A 15,814-nucleotide genomic window follows, 5' to 3' on the forward strand; every position below is an offset into this window, starting at 1 on the left:
AATACAGGGGTAAGGAGGACATTGTCTGTATTCTAGAATTTCACCTACTCTATGAGGCCATAGGAAGAGAGATTTATTTTGTCCCAAACCTAAATTTTCTGTAGCACATAACTCAACCTGTCTGAATAGATCATGTAATCAACCCAAACATATGGAGCACAGAATGGAAATGAGAGCTTGTAATTCTGTATAGAAAGTACTGACAAAGTTCTTTGAGGGATGGGAGAAAAAAGTATGGAATGTTTAACCTTTACCACCTGGGAAATTCTTGATACTATCTCAAAGGTTAGACTCCCAAGTCAATAGGCCAAGCTCTTGATCTTGAGGCTTGCTCTCTTTTTTTGAGACTTGCTCTTATGAAGCTTATTTCTGTAGCAGAGAAGCTAAGCTTATCTATAGTTACGCCTAAGAGTTACTTCCAGAGGCCCCTTTTGTTGCTTAGGTGTGGCTCAGTCTCTCTAAGCCCAATTCTGCAAGTAAAAGCATTGCCCTCCCCGCTACGTGGGAAATGACATCCAGAGGTGAAAGTCTCCCTGGTGGCGTGGGAGATGACTCCCATGGATGAGCTTGGTCCTGGCATTGTGGGATTGACAACGCCATCCTGACCAAAAGGGGGAAAAGAATTGCAGCAAATAAGGTATCATTGGCTGAGAGAGTTCAGATAGAGTCAAGAGGCTACTCTGGAGTCTACTCTTATGCAAGCTTCATCTAGATATTGCTATTTATCATGGTTTTCCAAACCAAACCAAAACCATTCTTGCTAATCCTAAAGAACATCTAGAGCTCTCTCTGAGATTCTACAAAGTTCCATGTACTACTATTATTTTCTGGAAACCTACAACCTCCAGATAGGTTCCTAGACCAGATAAGTCCTGAAAAAGGAAGGGCCAGCCTCTCCAGGATGTCAGTTAATCCCATCCCCCTATCCCATATTATCAACCGTTCCAACATGAAAGAGTGGAATGGGTATAACCCAAATACTCCTAACAATTGGGAGAAAGATCATAGGAGAAGGTGGAGTTATAACAGAGAAGATGGGATTTAACAAATGAGTATGACTGCTGAACCATTGTATTGATATTCCTTTTATTCTCCAATGTCTTGGCGCAGCTGCAAGTAAAAACCTAAAATAGTGGAACTGTAACCCATACTAAACACTGAAATCTGTTCTATAACCAGTTGTGTTGTGCTTTGAAATTTATTGTTTTTTTGTATATATGTTATTTTTCACAATAAAAGAAAAAAAACAGATTAACACTAAGAGAAACAAGAAACAATCCATAAAATTGCAATTGAAACTTTTGTGCCCCGTTTCCGCTTTAGGGCTTCATAATGAGAACTAAAAAGTAAACAGTTCTCAGCTCTATTTTGCCCCTCTCTTGGAGTAAAACAAACCAGTCCAAAATTTTGTGACTCCTAACAGTGAACATCCTTGTATCTTCATGGGTCTATAGATTGACGATTGTCCTGGCTGGATGGTATTGCTGTCAGATGGTGGCTGAGGCTGGAGTCATCAGGAGATCTATCTGGAATGCTGGGACAGAAGGGTCTCTTTTCCTTTCTTTGTACTCTCAGGGCCTCTCCTCTTAATATGGACTTTCCACATGGTGTCTCCAGCAGAATAGCCTTAAATGGCTATTCCAGTCTCCTGAAGATAAGTGTTCCAAGAGCAAAGAAGTGGAATTTGCCAGTCCTCTTCAAGACCAGTCCTGGGATGTTACTCCTGCTTGTAACCTGTAGTACCAGGGCACCCTTGCCTGAAAATCAGTTTACTACCTCCAGGTTGCTCAGTTACATGTGCCAGTAATTTCTGAACATGGTTTAAACAAACAAAAGCTATATTTGCAAACAAGTAAAAAAAAAAAAAGCCTTGGCATATTTTAATGAGGAATGATACTGTATAATTTTCCATACTTTCCCACTCATGTCCTTTTTATTTTTTCCAAACAGGCTAACCGCCCGCCTGCAAAGCTCAACCTGTTAACTTGCCAAGTGAAGACCAACCCTGAGGAGAAGAAGTGTTTTGACCTTATTTCACGTAGGTTTCTTTCTTAGATGCTGTACCATAGAGGAGGGGCAGGAGAAATTAAGTTAAACTCTCTTCAAGGCCAGCAATTCCACTTCAGACATTGCATTTTAAGAGTAGATTTTTAAAGAGAAATACCTTTTTTGCAAGTGACGTATATGCCTTCTGTTTCTATTAGTAGTTGTTTGCTTGCCAGTCTCTCCTTTAAGATTTGACTTTGAGGACTGGCTCTGCTGGTCGTTGCTCTGTAAACCTGGGTACATTATCTCAACTCTCCTTCCCTCAGATTTTGCATTGTCAACAAGGAGATTATACTACATGAGCCTTCAAACCTAAAATCCCTTCTGCTCTGGAAAAAAAAAAGGTGGGGGGGGGGCAGAAATTTCTTCTCAAAAGCATCCATGTCCATAATCTTGGCGATGTTGGAAATGCTATAAAACTAAAATGATAAGGTCTACAGTGTAGCACTTGAAACTTTTATTTTTTTGAAATAGTTTTATCTATCCCACAGCGAAATTATTTTTTTTCCTTCTGTAGTTTTTCTTTTTTGTGTGTGGCACATCCAAAAATATCATCATGAAGCCATATCTTATGGTGCATATTTACCCAGCACACTCTAATTAAAAGAAAAGGATCCGTGGTCTCTTAAAATAAGATAACCCTATTGTTCTTGGCAGTTTTATGTAGCAGGGTTACATTTTTTGGGTGAAGGAATAGGGGAAGTCTCCCCTTTGAAAAGATAGTCGTGAGGGATTTAGGAGCAAGAATTCTATTTATGGAGAAAAATACTGAGCTACGTTTTTGGAAAATGGGTTCTGTCTTATTTGTCTTAGTATCCCTGAGCATTTAAATGTCTGGCCGCCTTTAAAAATCTGTGTTGACTTGTTTAATTGAGGGCTAAGAACAATTCAGTGCTTACAGCAAGTCTCTGACATAATTATCAGCAGCTCTATTTGGCTCAATAGGGAGACTGAGGTCTGCAGTGGCTCACTGTTGTTCTCTCTCCCCAGTACCCCTTTGTAATCTACACTGTATGAAGCTGCAGGGAAGGTTGAGCAGTGTGATGCATGGAAAGAGTTTGGGTGTTGTTTGATCTGCTCTGCAGATTCTAGACTGGTTTGTAAAATGAAAATTATCTTTATTATTGCTTCTAATCCACATCCCTAGTCAGTCTACTAAGGTCAACAAATCATTTATCCCTTCTTAGATCTTGCATACAAATCCTTTGTTCATATAAGAGCTAGTAACATGTTGAGAATTGACCATACTTGGATCACTACTGGTGGGTTATCTGCTTCTAAATAGCAATAAAATTTTTTAAGTAGCGAGATACAATATGGTATAGTCTGGATATTGGCAGCCAGTAACAAGGAAAAATCTGGAGGATTTTAGGCCTTACCAATTTTGACATCACCCTAGCCCTTAATAACCAATGTGTTATGTTATAGTAAAACTGTACTTTAGTAAGTGGTTATCACTTGATACTTAACTAAGCTTGAGTGAGTTTTGTGTACCATATGGAGTTAGTTGCACGGACTTCCCTTAACTTGCCATCTTGTCGCCTCCAGCAACCACTTTAGGGAAACTGTATTAGATATCATATGTACAGAAGCATTTGTTGCAGGACTTGTCAACACCTCTCATGTAGTATGCCACCCGCACATTTTTGTCAGTCACCAAGGAGGATAGGTAGATAGTAAATGTGCATAAATGAAATTATCTTTTTTTTTTAACCTACCAGGCATGTATTACCGCATTCCTGGATGTGTGGGAGAGTAACTCTGTGTAAATCTGGTTACCTGTGAACACTATGCTTAACTGACATTTCTCCAAGAGTTCGTCTGTATCTTTGCTCTAGTGCCTAAAGCATAATAAATATTTTCAGGTAAAGGCTTTTAGCCTCTGATATCTAGAAGGGCCTACTGAGTCTCCATGAGGCACTTGTAAATTTGCCAGAAACCGTTGTCTGCTTTGAGAAGCACTCTCAGTACTTCTTTCCCATTTGTTCCCCAATGGATAAAATGAATCCTAAGCCCTAGCAGTTTTTCCTCCTTGGCTAGTTTTCCAAATGTGTTAATCCATTAGGGGTATTTGCTGTGAAAATGCTTTGTTACAGCGCTGTTGTCTAGGTTTGAGTTGTTCAGACACCTCCAAAGAATCATAAAGGAAAAAACATTGCATAATAGTGAAAGTCATAATTTGATGTACATCCTGAGAAGTTGGAAGACTTGGGGGTCAGGCTCTGATTCTGCCTGACTCAGATTCTTTCTTTACCCATTGGCCAGTCTAGTGGGAGAAGTGATAATCAGAATCCCTTTGAGCTCTTAAGCCATGTGGGTGGCTGGGGAATTAAAACCACATGATGATTTTTTAGGTGTGGCCATCCCAGGAATACCACCCCCCACCCCCCATTCTGTCACCTTGTGTACCTGCCTGGAGAACCTGAGAGTACTAAAGTGACTGGTTAACTTCAGATGTTTTCCTGTAAGATCCTTCTCCTTTACCATTCCTTCTCCAAACAGGAATCTCCCCATTCTGATGAAGATGAGAACGGGGATGGGTTTCTCAAGGAGGACATTCCCAAGGATCCAGAGTCTGATAGTGGGGCCAGTGCTTCTGAGAGTTGTTCATTCTCTTAGCCCCAGACTGGCTCTACCCCTTGTAAATTCAAGTCCTATGCCTTTATCCTGAAATCACACGGCAACCTAGGTAGGTTGGAAGGGGCATGAGGATTTTGAGGTGTTATAGGTTAGTCCCCCAAAATGGAGCCCAGAGGGAGTAAGTGACTTTTCCAGGTCCACCCAGCAACATAGTGTTCCCTGTGGAGCCAGAGGTTTGGTCCCAGAGTGCAGCCTTTTCCATGCCCCTGCAAGTCACATCAGCGGCCATCTTCATCTCTCCCAGCTTTTCCTGCTTTTCTTTTCCTTTGTAGTTGAAGCTAACTTTTGTTTATAGATATCTTAAGAGAGTCTATAATGGATTTCTCTCTATCCTCTCCAAATTCTCATCTGGAAGTTTTCACAGAGGTTTATCCCCTGCTTCTATGGTGTTCACCCACTAGAATAAAGAATTTGCCAAAGGAATCAGGTTGTTTCAGTTTGTCTCCTTGCATTTTCTACTCACACTGTGGCTGGTCTGACCATGAAGTAGTTTAGTGTTAGATGGAAGCTTCTGGCCCTCCTTGCTGTCACCCCAGCTTCCAGAGTTCTCGGGAATCCACTAAACATACTTTCCAGCTGAGGGCTTGGGTGGTGTGGGTGTCTCCTCCTGGCCTCTACTCCAGACAAGGCTGTGTACATCGTGTCAGGACTGGGGAGCAGCGAAAGGTGACCTCACTTCTCTTTCTAGCACCTGGGCTGGAGTCCATTTGACCATTCAGCCTAGCTCTGGCTGATATTTGGATCACAAAATTAGGTTCATTTTTCCGAACTTGGAGTAATTCTCTCTCTCTCTTTTTTTTATATATGTTTTTATTGAGGTATCTTCACCCACATACAATCCATCCATAGTATACAGTCAGTGGCTCACAATATTATCACATAGTTGTGTATCATTTTTTAAACATTTGCATCAGTCCAGAAAAAGAAATAAAAAGAAAAAAGCTCATATACCCGATACCCCTTACTGTTCCCCTAGTATTTCACACTACCCAATTTTTTACCCCTTACCTTCCCCTATTTATTTATTTTTTACCCTTTTTTTTTACTCTTCAAAGCAGTTCTCTTAACTCCTGTTTACCTCTGCAGAAGCAGATTGACGATAGAGTGTTAAAGAAGAAAAAGAAAAATGGGTTAGTGTAATAGGAAGAATCTGATTTCCCAGCCACTGGTTTTGTTCCTTTCTGCAGCTTAACCTCCTTGGGACATGGTTTCCTTCCAGTCAGCTCACCAAGAATTATTGTTAAGAATCTGAGTGTTATCAAAAATATAAAAATCCACTACTGAATTAGCTGTGTAAGGATTTCTCATAATAGTCTTTTTCTAAGAAGGTCAGAAAATAACTAAGATATTTGTTTTATAAAAGTCTGTTATTACCATAGAACTTTAGCAATTGCCTTTTTGGAGCCAACAATGTTGCAAGTTTGAAGAATAAAGCTTTTGAAGATACAGTGTTTCTCATTGAATAGCTTCGGTTTTTGGAAATTGCATCTTGTTAGACTTGAATGGTAGAATAGGACAGGTTTATCAATTTGCATTACAAAACCACAATTAGTGAGCAAGGGCAGACATTTGAAGGACATGAGAGAGTGCTTGATTTTGTACAAATCATCAGTTCCCTAGCAGAGAGCTAAGATTGTTACTGAGGTTAATTACGCACCACTTTCCTTTGGAATTGTGTATGGATTACCGTCTGGGCCCACAACTGATGAGATCCCTCTTGCTGTGCAGATGACAGAACGTACCACTTTCAAGCAGAAGACGAGCAGGAATGTCAGATGTAAGTTCTTTGGAGTTGGGACTTTGGGCCAGGACATAGCAGTTGTTCTTGGGTTTAACACACTGTCACTGTTTTCTAGATGGATGTCAGTGCTTCAAAACAGCAAAGAGGAAGCTTTAAACAATGCATTTAAGGGAGATGACAGCACTGGAGAAAATAACATAGTCCAGGAACTGACAAAAGAGATCATCTCAGAAATCCAGCGGATGACGGGCAATGACGTGTGCTGCGACTGCGGGGCACCAGGTGACCCAGGAAGGCCCATGGGTCTTGATGTCCCATAGGGGCTGTCCCCCCATCTCAAGGCACAGAATCCACCCATCACTGGTCACTCTCAAACACAAGATTAAGTGCAGCTCACTCGAGTTCATCGTATTGCACAAATGCTTTGTGACCTGTGTTGGAGACTATTTGGCGGGAAGGGATGGAGAGGTGTTTGCCTGCCGGGTCCTCAGAGCAGGACAGAATGAAGATAGCCTGATGTAGCTTAAAAGAGTTAAATGCTTTTTGAGAAATGAAAACTGCCCTCACAGTCTTCTAGTCATTGTATTGGCCCTTGGTGGCTGTGTATCGGTTTCTTTTCCTGGGATTTAACCCTTCCTCTCTTTGTACAGCTTTTTAGAACTTCTGAAGTAACTTCACGTCATTATCTAGCTCTGGGACCCAGAAAAGGCCCTTACTTTTGTTAGATAATAGTTTTCTTGTATGAGTGAGTTTGTCTCAATTTGTTTTTTTCAGGTCCCTATTAGCTGTCACATTCTGTGAAATAAGATATTTACTTTTGTGTTCTCATGAGGCATATTAGAGGCTTTGTTTTTAATAGACGTAGTATTTTTGTTGATTTTAACAATGGGTATTTTAAAAGTTTAAGGAATCGACTTATTTTCTAGTTAGGAAGGAATAGTGTTGAGAGGTTCAGATGAACTCTGTAGAAGCCTCTTCTGGATATTTGATAAATGAAAATGATTACTTGACTAGAATATTCCTCTATTCTATAATAATTTTCCTAAAAAATATAAAAACAACATAAACAGAGGAGAGTTGAGAAGTGCTGTCATGTTTCTATTATCCTGAAAGCTATTTGTGTGTATAATTTGAGGAATAGGACTTCAACTGAATGAGATTTCATGGGGTCTTGGATTCGATAAATCTCCTTTGGTGGGAGATGAATTATAGAGGTAAAAGTAGCAGGTCATGTTCTTTCTTGAAAAGATAAGGATGTTACAGTACTTCAGTTTTAAAAACACTTTCATAAAGAGATTGAAGCTCATACGTTGTTATCTTAAAATGTTAAGATAATATGAGTGATATAAAAACTTGAGTCAAAGTAATCTAAATGTATACTGTTTATCTACTATAAGCAAAGATACAGTAAAATAGGTCTAGCAAAGTAAAACACAGATGCCCAGAAATGTTTCCTAACATGGATACAATTTTTTTATAACTTTAATATTTTTTAGATAACTTCATGATTATCAATATTAAAGGTTGTAATAGTTACCTGCTGTGAATCTCTAAGGGCAACAAACTATTCTGAAGGAAATTGTATTTATGGGCTGTGACAATGACCGCAAGTATATTTTATTTTTAATTATCCATTTTTAGTAAATTCAGCATTCATCTGTTAAGCATTTATTTAGTCTTTTCTATGAGCCAGGCATTATGCTAGGCATTAAAGTCACTTCCAGAAGCAGGTAAACTAGCTCTGAGGAGAAACACTGGGATAATGCAAAAGTGTGGGTTTGTAATCAGGTGAGGCCCCGACTCTGCCACTCATTTGCAACCTTAACCTTTCTGAGCAATGTTGAGATAGAAAATCTGTATACTGAGATAAAAGCACCTACCCTCTTCATCTTATGGGGATCTTAAAATCTTATGCTGTGTAATTTCTGAAGCTCTTACCATATGAACTAGTAATATGCTACTACCAAAGTGTTGACACAGCACATTGTGAGAATTGCGTGTATTTTCTTTGTTATTATTAGCACCTTTGTGGCAGTGTGGACCTGTGTATTGTAAAGTACCTCTTGCACTAAACTTTTGGGTCTTGCTTTTTTTCGCTGCCCATCTCTGGTATGACTAAGTTGGTGATGAATATGGCATGTTTGGGACAGGCCCTTGAGGAACGTAGTTGCTAGAGTATAGGGACTATCTTATTTGTTTTTGTACCCACAGCACCTAGCATCTAGGAGTGCTTGATAAATGAGTGGAAGGATGAGGAAGTGGAGAGCTAAGGAAGAGGAGGGAGAACAGACATGCTCATGTATGTGTATTAGATATAGGTTAGTGGTGATTAGGAATAAATGAGGGTCCCACATGTGTCTGGAATCAAAAAATGCCATGAAACTCCATGTTCAGTAAGTGCAGAAAAACTTTCTGACCGCTCTTTGGCCCTCTACTTATGGCCAGCTCAATTTTATCCTCTTCTCTTTGGCAGATCCCACATGGCTTTCCACCAATCTGGGCATACTGACCTGTATCGAGTGTTCTGGAATCCACCGAGAATTGGGGGTGCACTATTCCCGAATGCAGTCGCTGACATTGGATGTATTAGGAACATCTGAGCTTCTGGTAATTTTCAAATCCTTTGTTTTGGGTTAGAAATAAATGAACTGAAGATTAAGGGTTTTTTTTTTTTGGCCCTCTAATCCATTTTAGTTTCTTGAGATTTAGTTTCTTGAGATTGATGATATATGTTGCTGGTTGGGTTTGGGCAATTAGAGATTCATTGATAATTCCTCTTTCTTAGCTATTAGTAGTCAAGGGCACTTCTAATTGCATGGCTTTATTCCTGAATGAAGAAAGTAAAGTAAAGTAAAAAAGGAGCACTAAGACTGATGGTAAGATTCTGCTGAAGTGGCAGAGGATGGTGGCATAGTCCAGTCCACACCCCACTCATTAAATGCATGCAGAGCTCCAAAACCTAAAGCCCAGTGAAAGATTTCATTCTCCCAAATTCATCAGCCCATGTCTGACAGGGCTGCCTACAGTGGACTTTTCCCCTGCCGCATATTATCCCCTTTGGGGAGAGTTATTGGTCTTTGCTTTTACTGCTTTTGTTTCTAACAGTCTTTTATTCTTGGTTTGGTGATAGCATACTATTCTAAATATTCGGAGATTTGGAGATGGAAGCTTGTTCTATGAAGTATTTCTCCAAGTATTGAGACTGTGGCCCCACTGAGCAACAAGACAAACAAGGCGGTTGTGCTTTTGGGCCACCTGAAACATGAGTTTTTCAAAGTCTAGAATTTCTGGTTGTAGGAAGCAGTGTTTGGAATTCTTTCCTGGAGCAGCTGGGAGGTGAACAATAAATATTAAGTTGTTATTGATCACCATTGATTTTAATGTCAAGAGTAATCAGCTTGACAGAAAATCAATCTAACTGTGGTCACTATTTCTCTCAAGAGACCGTAAATCTTTCTGAAGATTACTCTTGGTCCAAAGTGTCTGAATTTCTAATGCATCTTGAACTACTTTATTGAACCTTACTGGTCTTTCCAAGTCTTTATGGCCTTGAAATAAAAAGTTTTAGAAAAACTACAACAGATTTTGATAACCAGTTAGTAACATCTCTGGTATTACTTCCATGCATAAAACTAAGCTAGACTCAATAAGATCCATGCAGTATTTACACAAATATAATCTACTTCTTAGGTGTGGAGGTGTACAAGTGATAGCTTGGGTAACTTATGATGCTGTAGATTAGAGACTGTCACTGTACAGTATATTGAAAAACAAGTTATTTTTCAGTAAGCACTGGTGACCTATAGCAGTTTCTGCTTTTACTAAATTTTTTTTTAAGACATAGAACATGTAAGTGATTTATGATGAATAAACTGTTATTTTTGTGCACTTTACAAAGCTCTTTATATATGTTCATTTGATCTTCACATCAACCTTATGAGCTTGGAATATTATTCCTACTTTATAAAGGAGGAAATTGAGGCTTAGAATACTGTAATATGCCCGTGGATCTGTAGCTGTTAGATGCCATCTCTAGAGTTCTGGTCCCTTTACTCTGTTTCCAGAGCTCACACCTTTAACCTCTGAGGAACCAGAGACATAAGCTGGCATTTGCTGTTGGTCAGCTAGTAAACATTTACACATCTGTTTCTCCACAGCCTCCCAGTCCTGTGGTTTGTTGATAAATGTTTAACAGCCAGCTCTCAGGGGAAAAAAGGAAGAAACCCTGATTTGTAGTCTGCCTATTTCCATGGTGTAAAAACTCTCACCATGGCCAGTTTCAAGTTGCTAATGTGACATCACTGACTGTCAACTTGGAAAGAAATGCACAGTAAGATGACGTTACATAATGTGTCTACCATGCAAATACAACAAACATTAAATCTCTTCAAGAGCGTGGGTCATATAAAATGTAAAATAATTTGAGTTAAATAATATAATTTTTAATAATGGCTGTGTGTACAGATGACTGCCAAAATTCCTAAAAATTTAACGATTAGCTTTCATAAACTACCTGGAAGGAACCTGACTGATGATTTTATTGTGTCTCCAAAATTTAATTGATAATCTTCATGAGAGTTGCCTACTGAGCAGGAAAACACCAAAGAAAATGTAAAGGAATATGTAATATGTTGGTTCCATCTTATAAAGAGATGAATTATAATTTCTAATTCTAATCTCATTTTCTGTTTCCCAGAGTCTCTGTCTCTGTCTTCTCACAGAAGCGTATGTAGTTTGGTTAACTCTTAATTGTTATAGAGAAATCAGGCAGAGCCTGCTTAATTAATATCTGGACATATTTTCAAAATTGAGATTCTACCATAGTTTTCAAATTTACCCTTCTCTAGCCTCTGTCGGAAAAACAGGAGGGAAGGAGACCCCTAAATTGTGTGGCATATATCTGCCCACTCTGCTTGCCTTGAACTCTGTCCATTACTCTCATGGCTCCCAGGATGTGGACAGCCCCACTTCTCACCCCAGTCCCAAAGTACATGTGGCAGGACCATGGGCTGAGGTTATGTTCAAACTCTTATCTCTTGGCTCTTAAGCAGTAGACAGAGCATACATGTCAGACGTTAGTACATGTCTTCTTTAGGTCATAGAAATCCCAAGCCTCTTTAAAGCACCCAGGTTTTTAAATTTTGTTTTGCTTAGACAATCAGATGCTTGATTTTCCTAAAGGCTTGACATATACATAAAGCACTTAGAAATATGGCCGGCACATAATAAGAGAGATAAAATATGAGCTTTTGTTAGTATCTCCTCTAAGATGATTTCAACAAAATCCTTTCGGAAAGAGGGATTTTGTTAAAATCATGGGTCTGAATCTGAATCCAAAGGATTCCACAAGTTCTGCTCTGGTTGCCTCTCTGTGTATGAACCTTTCAGAAACTCTTTGAAACATTTCAGATCCAATATGATAATATCAGGGTTTTAGTTGATTTATTCATTATAGAATCTTCTCTTCTGCAGCAAATGTTAAGTAGACCTGTTTGTACTCTAGTAAAGGAAGTAAGAAGTTGAGCTGGGTTATAGCTTTACCAGATGGACAAAGTTGTTTCCCAGGAGTAGTGTTTTATCTCTTTCAGATAAATCAACAGCACAGCCCACACCTAAGGGTGATGTGGCATACCAGGGAAGGGATTTTTAAAGGGCCTGAAAGAGGCAACAGACGCATGAGCAGGCTCTGATTTGATTGCATTCCCTTTTTTTGTTTGGCATGGTGTCCCTAAATAGACAGATGCCCACCCCATAAAATGTACTTCTGTCCTCCCATATGTCCTCACCATATTCCTCATAATAAGAGTCTTTTGCTTAATTCCATAAATTATTTTCTGGCCTCACCGTTGCAGTTTCAGTGGATGGTAATGCTGTGGTGGTTTCCCCATTTCCTTTTTGTTTTGTTTCAAAGTATGCTTGTTTTTCATGCTCATTGAGGAGATTTCAGCAGCATCCATGAAGGTGGTTGGTTAGTAATAGTTTTGTTTTTTTTTTTTTCTTTTTTCTCTTTACCTGCTTTTAGAATCTGTTCTTTTTTCCATGGGATGAAAGTTGGGTAATTGAGGCATAATTTGATTAGTTCTTTTGTGTTGTGCCATCTTAACTATTTTAATGGGCAGTGGTTTAATAGCTTCAGATTTTAAAGCAAATTCGGTTTCAAAAAACTTCCTGGTAAAAAGATTTTTAAAATATGAATTTCCTCCTGAACGTTGATTCAGCATTGATTTTAAGTTCATATGAAAAACTCAGTCTCATTGGTACAAGGGGCAGAAGTGAAATTAAAGGAAGTGTTGATTTTATGAAATGAATCCATTTTAAAATCTTTTTCCATCAAACTTGAAGAATAAGTGTTAAGAACCTTAGGAGTAAACCCAAACTGCCTTGGGCCTCTGCTTCTTGACTTTTTTTGCATCCATTCTCATTAGGTTGTTAATAAACTGTCACATATTAAAGCAGGCCACCCAGTAGCCATATCTGCTAAAGTGTGTGTGTGTGTGTGTGTGTGTGTGTGTGTGTGTGTGTGTAGAGAAGAGCCCGCAAAGACCAAGACCTTACTCATAAATTATAACTTGTTTCATGTAGGACTGAAGCAAAGCCACACTCGGTATACTAAAAGCTGTGGCTTAGAACTATAAGAAATTGAGTACCACCTATCATTTATTGGATAGCTATTAGGCATCACGATTTGTCCTAGGTATTTTATGCACATTATATCTAACCTAAACAAGGGCCTCATTTTAAAAACAGGCCAAAGAGGGTGATTAACTTGCCCAGTGTGACTAAGTCAGCAGTTACCCTCAGAATCATCAGACTCCAGAGCCTGTGTTCTCTACTCTCTCTTTTTTAACTCAATACTGTGAACTTTTTTTTAAACCACAAATATTAGCAGAAGAGGTTGAGCACTAAAATATATAAATATAGCTCTTTATAAATTATATCTCTATACTACTTACTAAAAAGTATATTATACATGAAAAATGGAATTTTTAAAGGTAGAGATAAAAAAATCTTGAAATTTTTTATGCACTCCTAGAGTATTCTTTTGTGTTCCCCACTTTGGAGGCAACAATTTATAGCTCCTTATGTTTCTTCTTCTGCCTATCATAGTCAAGTTTCTCTGGATTTTTATACATTTGTATGTTAAACATTTTATACATTTTTACATAAAGGTGGCATGCTTTTCTCTGGGATCTGTTGAGTCCAAATAAATACTACCCTATTTCCCTAATGAATTTTAGAACCAGTTGGAGGATAGACAAGTTAAGGAGATAGAGAACAAATATCAGATTTGTTGTTGGTAAAAGTCAAATTGGTTGATGGGTTCACGTGTTTGATGACACTGTGCTTTCCTACTGAGCCTTAGAGAGACCTCGCACATGTGAGGCTCTCAATCTGCATTTATTGAATTCTTATGAAGGAGCGAGGGGCTAGGATTGACTATGGTTTCACTTCTTTAAGTGATGTACTAGTCAGACATACCAGACTTTGCTCCTAGGTCTGGCTTAATTTCTGACTCAGCATAGCCCTCAGATTCATTCTGGATGGTAGTCCTCTGGCAAGTGAGAAAAACATTATGTACCAGGGGCCAGGTTAAAACCTGACCTCCCTGCTTCCTTAGCTTCTGCTTGCCCGAAATGCTGGGCCCCACATTTTCTTGATATAACCCTGCAGCCTTCATCTGTAAATGGTTTGCTTTTGTTGATGGTTCTGAAGGGGTTCTCTGCAGGCTAAAATGTAAACTGGAACTTGGCAAGCCTGTGCGGGGGCACATTTCTCTAGCATTGGATGTGTATGACGCACGTGTGTGGAGGCTCCCTGAGCCAGCTGTCCCCTAGTAAACCAGCCAAGTACAAGCAGAAGGGAAGCAGCGTTTCAATTCCCAGGGAATTCTCCTCTTCCCATCCCCCTCCCCATCTGCTTTGCACAGACGCCCCTCAGTCTCAGAGAGGGTGCTGTGTTTTATTCTTTGACTCACCCTTCGAGAACTATTGTGCTTTGCTGGGGAGGAGTGTCCACAGTATATTGAAAGGTGGGCTTTAATAGGCTTTAATGTAGAGGTTTATCCTGGACCTGACACCAGCTGTCTTCATGGTAGGCAGACACTGTCAACTTGGAGTGCCACCTTGACCATTAGCCATGTGTGCCTTGTCTCTGGGAAAACTGGAACGAGGCACCAAAGGAGTTTTGCAACCTTTCAGTGGCTTGAGGCCAATATGGTACCCAAAATAACTGGGTAGTATTTGTTGGGGCCATATTTAAAGTTTTATTCTCTTGTCAAAAACAAGGTAACGTTAAGGAGGCTCATCATCCAATTCTTAAGCTGCCCCTGATGTTTAAGAAAATACTTTCAGCATTTCACTGTTTAATGTTACTTGCCGTCAGGAAGTTCTGTCTTATCTAATGTAGATACTTTCAGCTGTTCTTAAGCCAGTTCCCCTATGGAGATAAAAAGAGACTTTCAGGTAGCAGCCTTATCTCCTAGAAAACCTCCATCAACCCTTTGTCTGCATATTAACTGAGAGTAGAAATATCAGAAGTATCACTAACTCCATTTGCAACATGGAAATTAAAGTTATCTGTTCTTTCCAAAGCACTATTATAACTGTTTCCCTTTGGGTTTCTTTGTTTCATTAAGCATTTAAGAATGGGATCTGAAAACCAGTGTCTGTATGAGGTACTGCACTGGGTGTTGGGGATAAAGTGAATTAATCTGTTCTCTAAAGGAGAATCTATTCATTTCAGTAATCATTCATTCCTTCAAAAAAAAAAAATTAAGTTACCGTGTTGTCAGTATAGCCTAAATAAAACGAATGATGGTATATCCTAGTGTCTGCTGCATCAAGCACAGTGCCTGGTATTCCATAAACTTCAGTTTAAATGTGTTAATTTAATATTTTAAGAAATCACAGGCTGATAGGAATATGAAGACCATACATTTGGAATTATTAGATTACATTTTAGCGCTTCAGTTTATTGGGTACTTTCACATAAATTGTCCCTTTGAATTGTGTGTATGATCCCCATTTTATTGATGAAAAACCTGAAGCTCAGAAAGGTAAACTGACTTACCTGTGGTCACACAGCCAGTAAATAAAACCATGATTTAAACCCCAGTCTTTGACTTCCTGGCCCAGTGCCCATCCTACTGTATCAAAACCACCTCCTAGCTGCATAAATAAAGGTTGAGAGACATGAAATAGTTCCATTTTAGTTGGAGCACAAGTTTTGGGGGGAGGTAAGAAGGGAAACTGATGTTGGAGCCTAGTGAATGCTTCTCCCTGCCTTTCTAGGTATTTTATCCAGGGGACATTCATGAGAACACAATTCTGTGATAGGCATGCTGGTTCTTACCTTTTAGCTTTATGGGTACCTTTGGGCTTTGTCTGT

At 39.2% G+C, this 15,814-nt stretch overlaps 1 protein-coding gene across 2 annotated transcripts in view; it reads left to right on the forward strand.

The window, feature by feature from the left end:
- Positions 1 to 15,814, forward strand: part of ASAP2 (ArfGAP with SH3 domain, ankyrin repeat and PH domain 2) — a 240,691-nt gene that overhangs the window by 169,797 nt on the left and 55,080 nt on the right. For both annotated transcript variants that reach the window (XM_077153135.1, XM_077153136.1), the window contains exons 12-15: positions 1,951 to 2,038; positions 6,415 to 6,463; positions 6,543 to 6,709; positions 8,901 to 9,034. In XM_077153135.1, coding sequence (XP_077009250.1) covers positions 1,951 to 2,038; positions 6,415 to 6,463; positions 6,543 to 6,709; positions 8,901 to 9,034 — 438 coding nt within the window. The remainder of the gene's footprint in view (positions 1 to 1,950; positions 2,039 to 6,414; positions 6,464 to 6,542; positions 6,710 to 8,900; positions 9,035 to 15,814) is intronic.

This window comes from Tamandua tetradactyla, chromosome 3, assembly GCF_023851605.1.
Source record: "Tamandua tetradactyla isolate mTamTet1 chromosome 3, mTamTet1.pri, whole genome shotgun sequence".
NCBI lineage: Eukaryota > Metazoa > Chordata > Mammalia > Pilosa > Myrmecophagidae > Tamandua > Tamandua tetradactyla.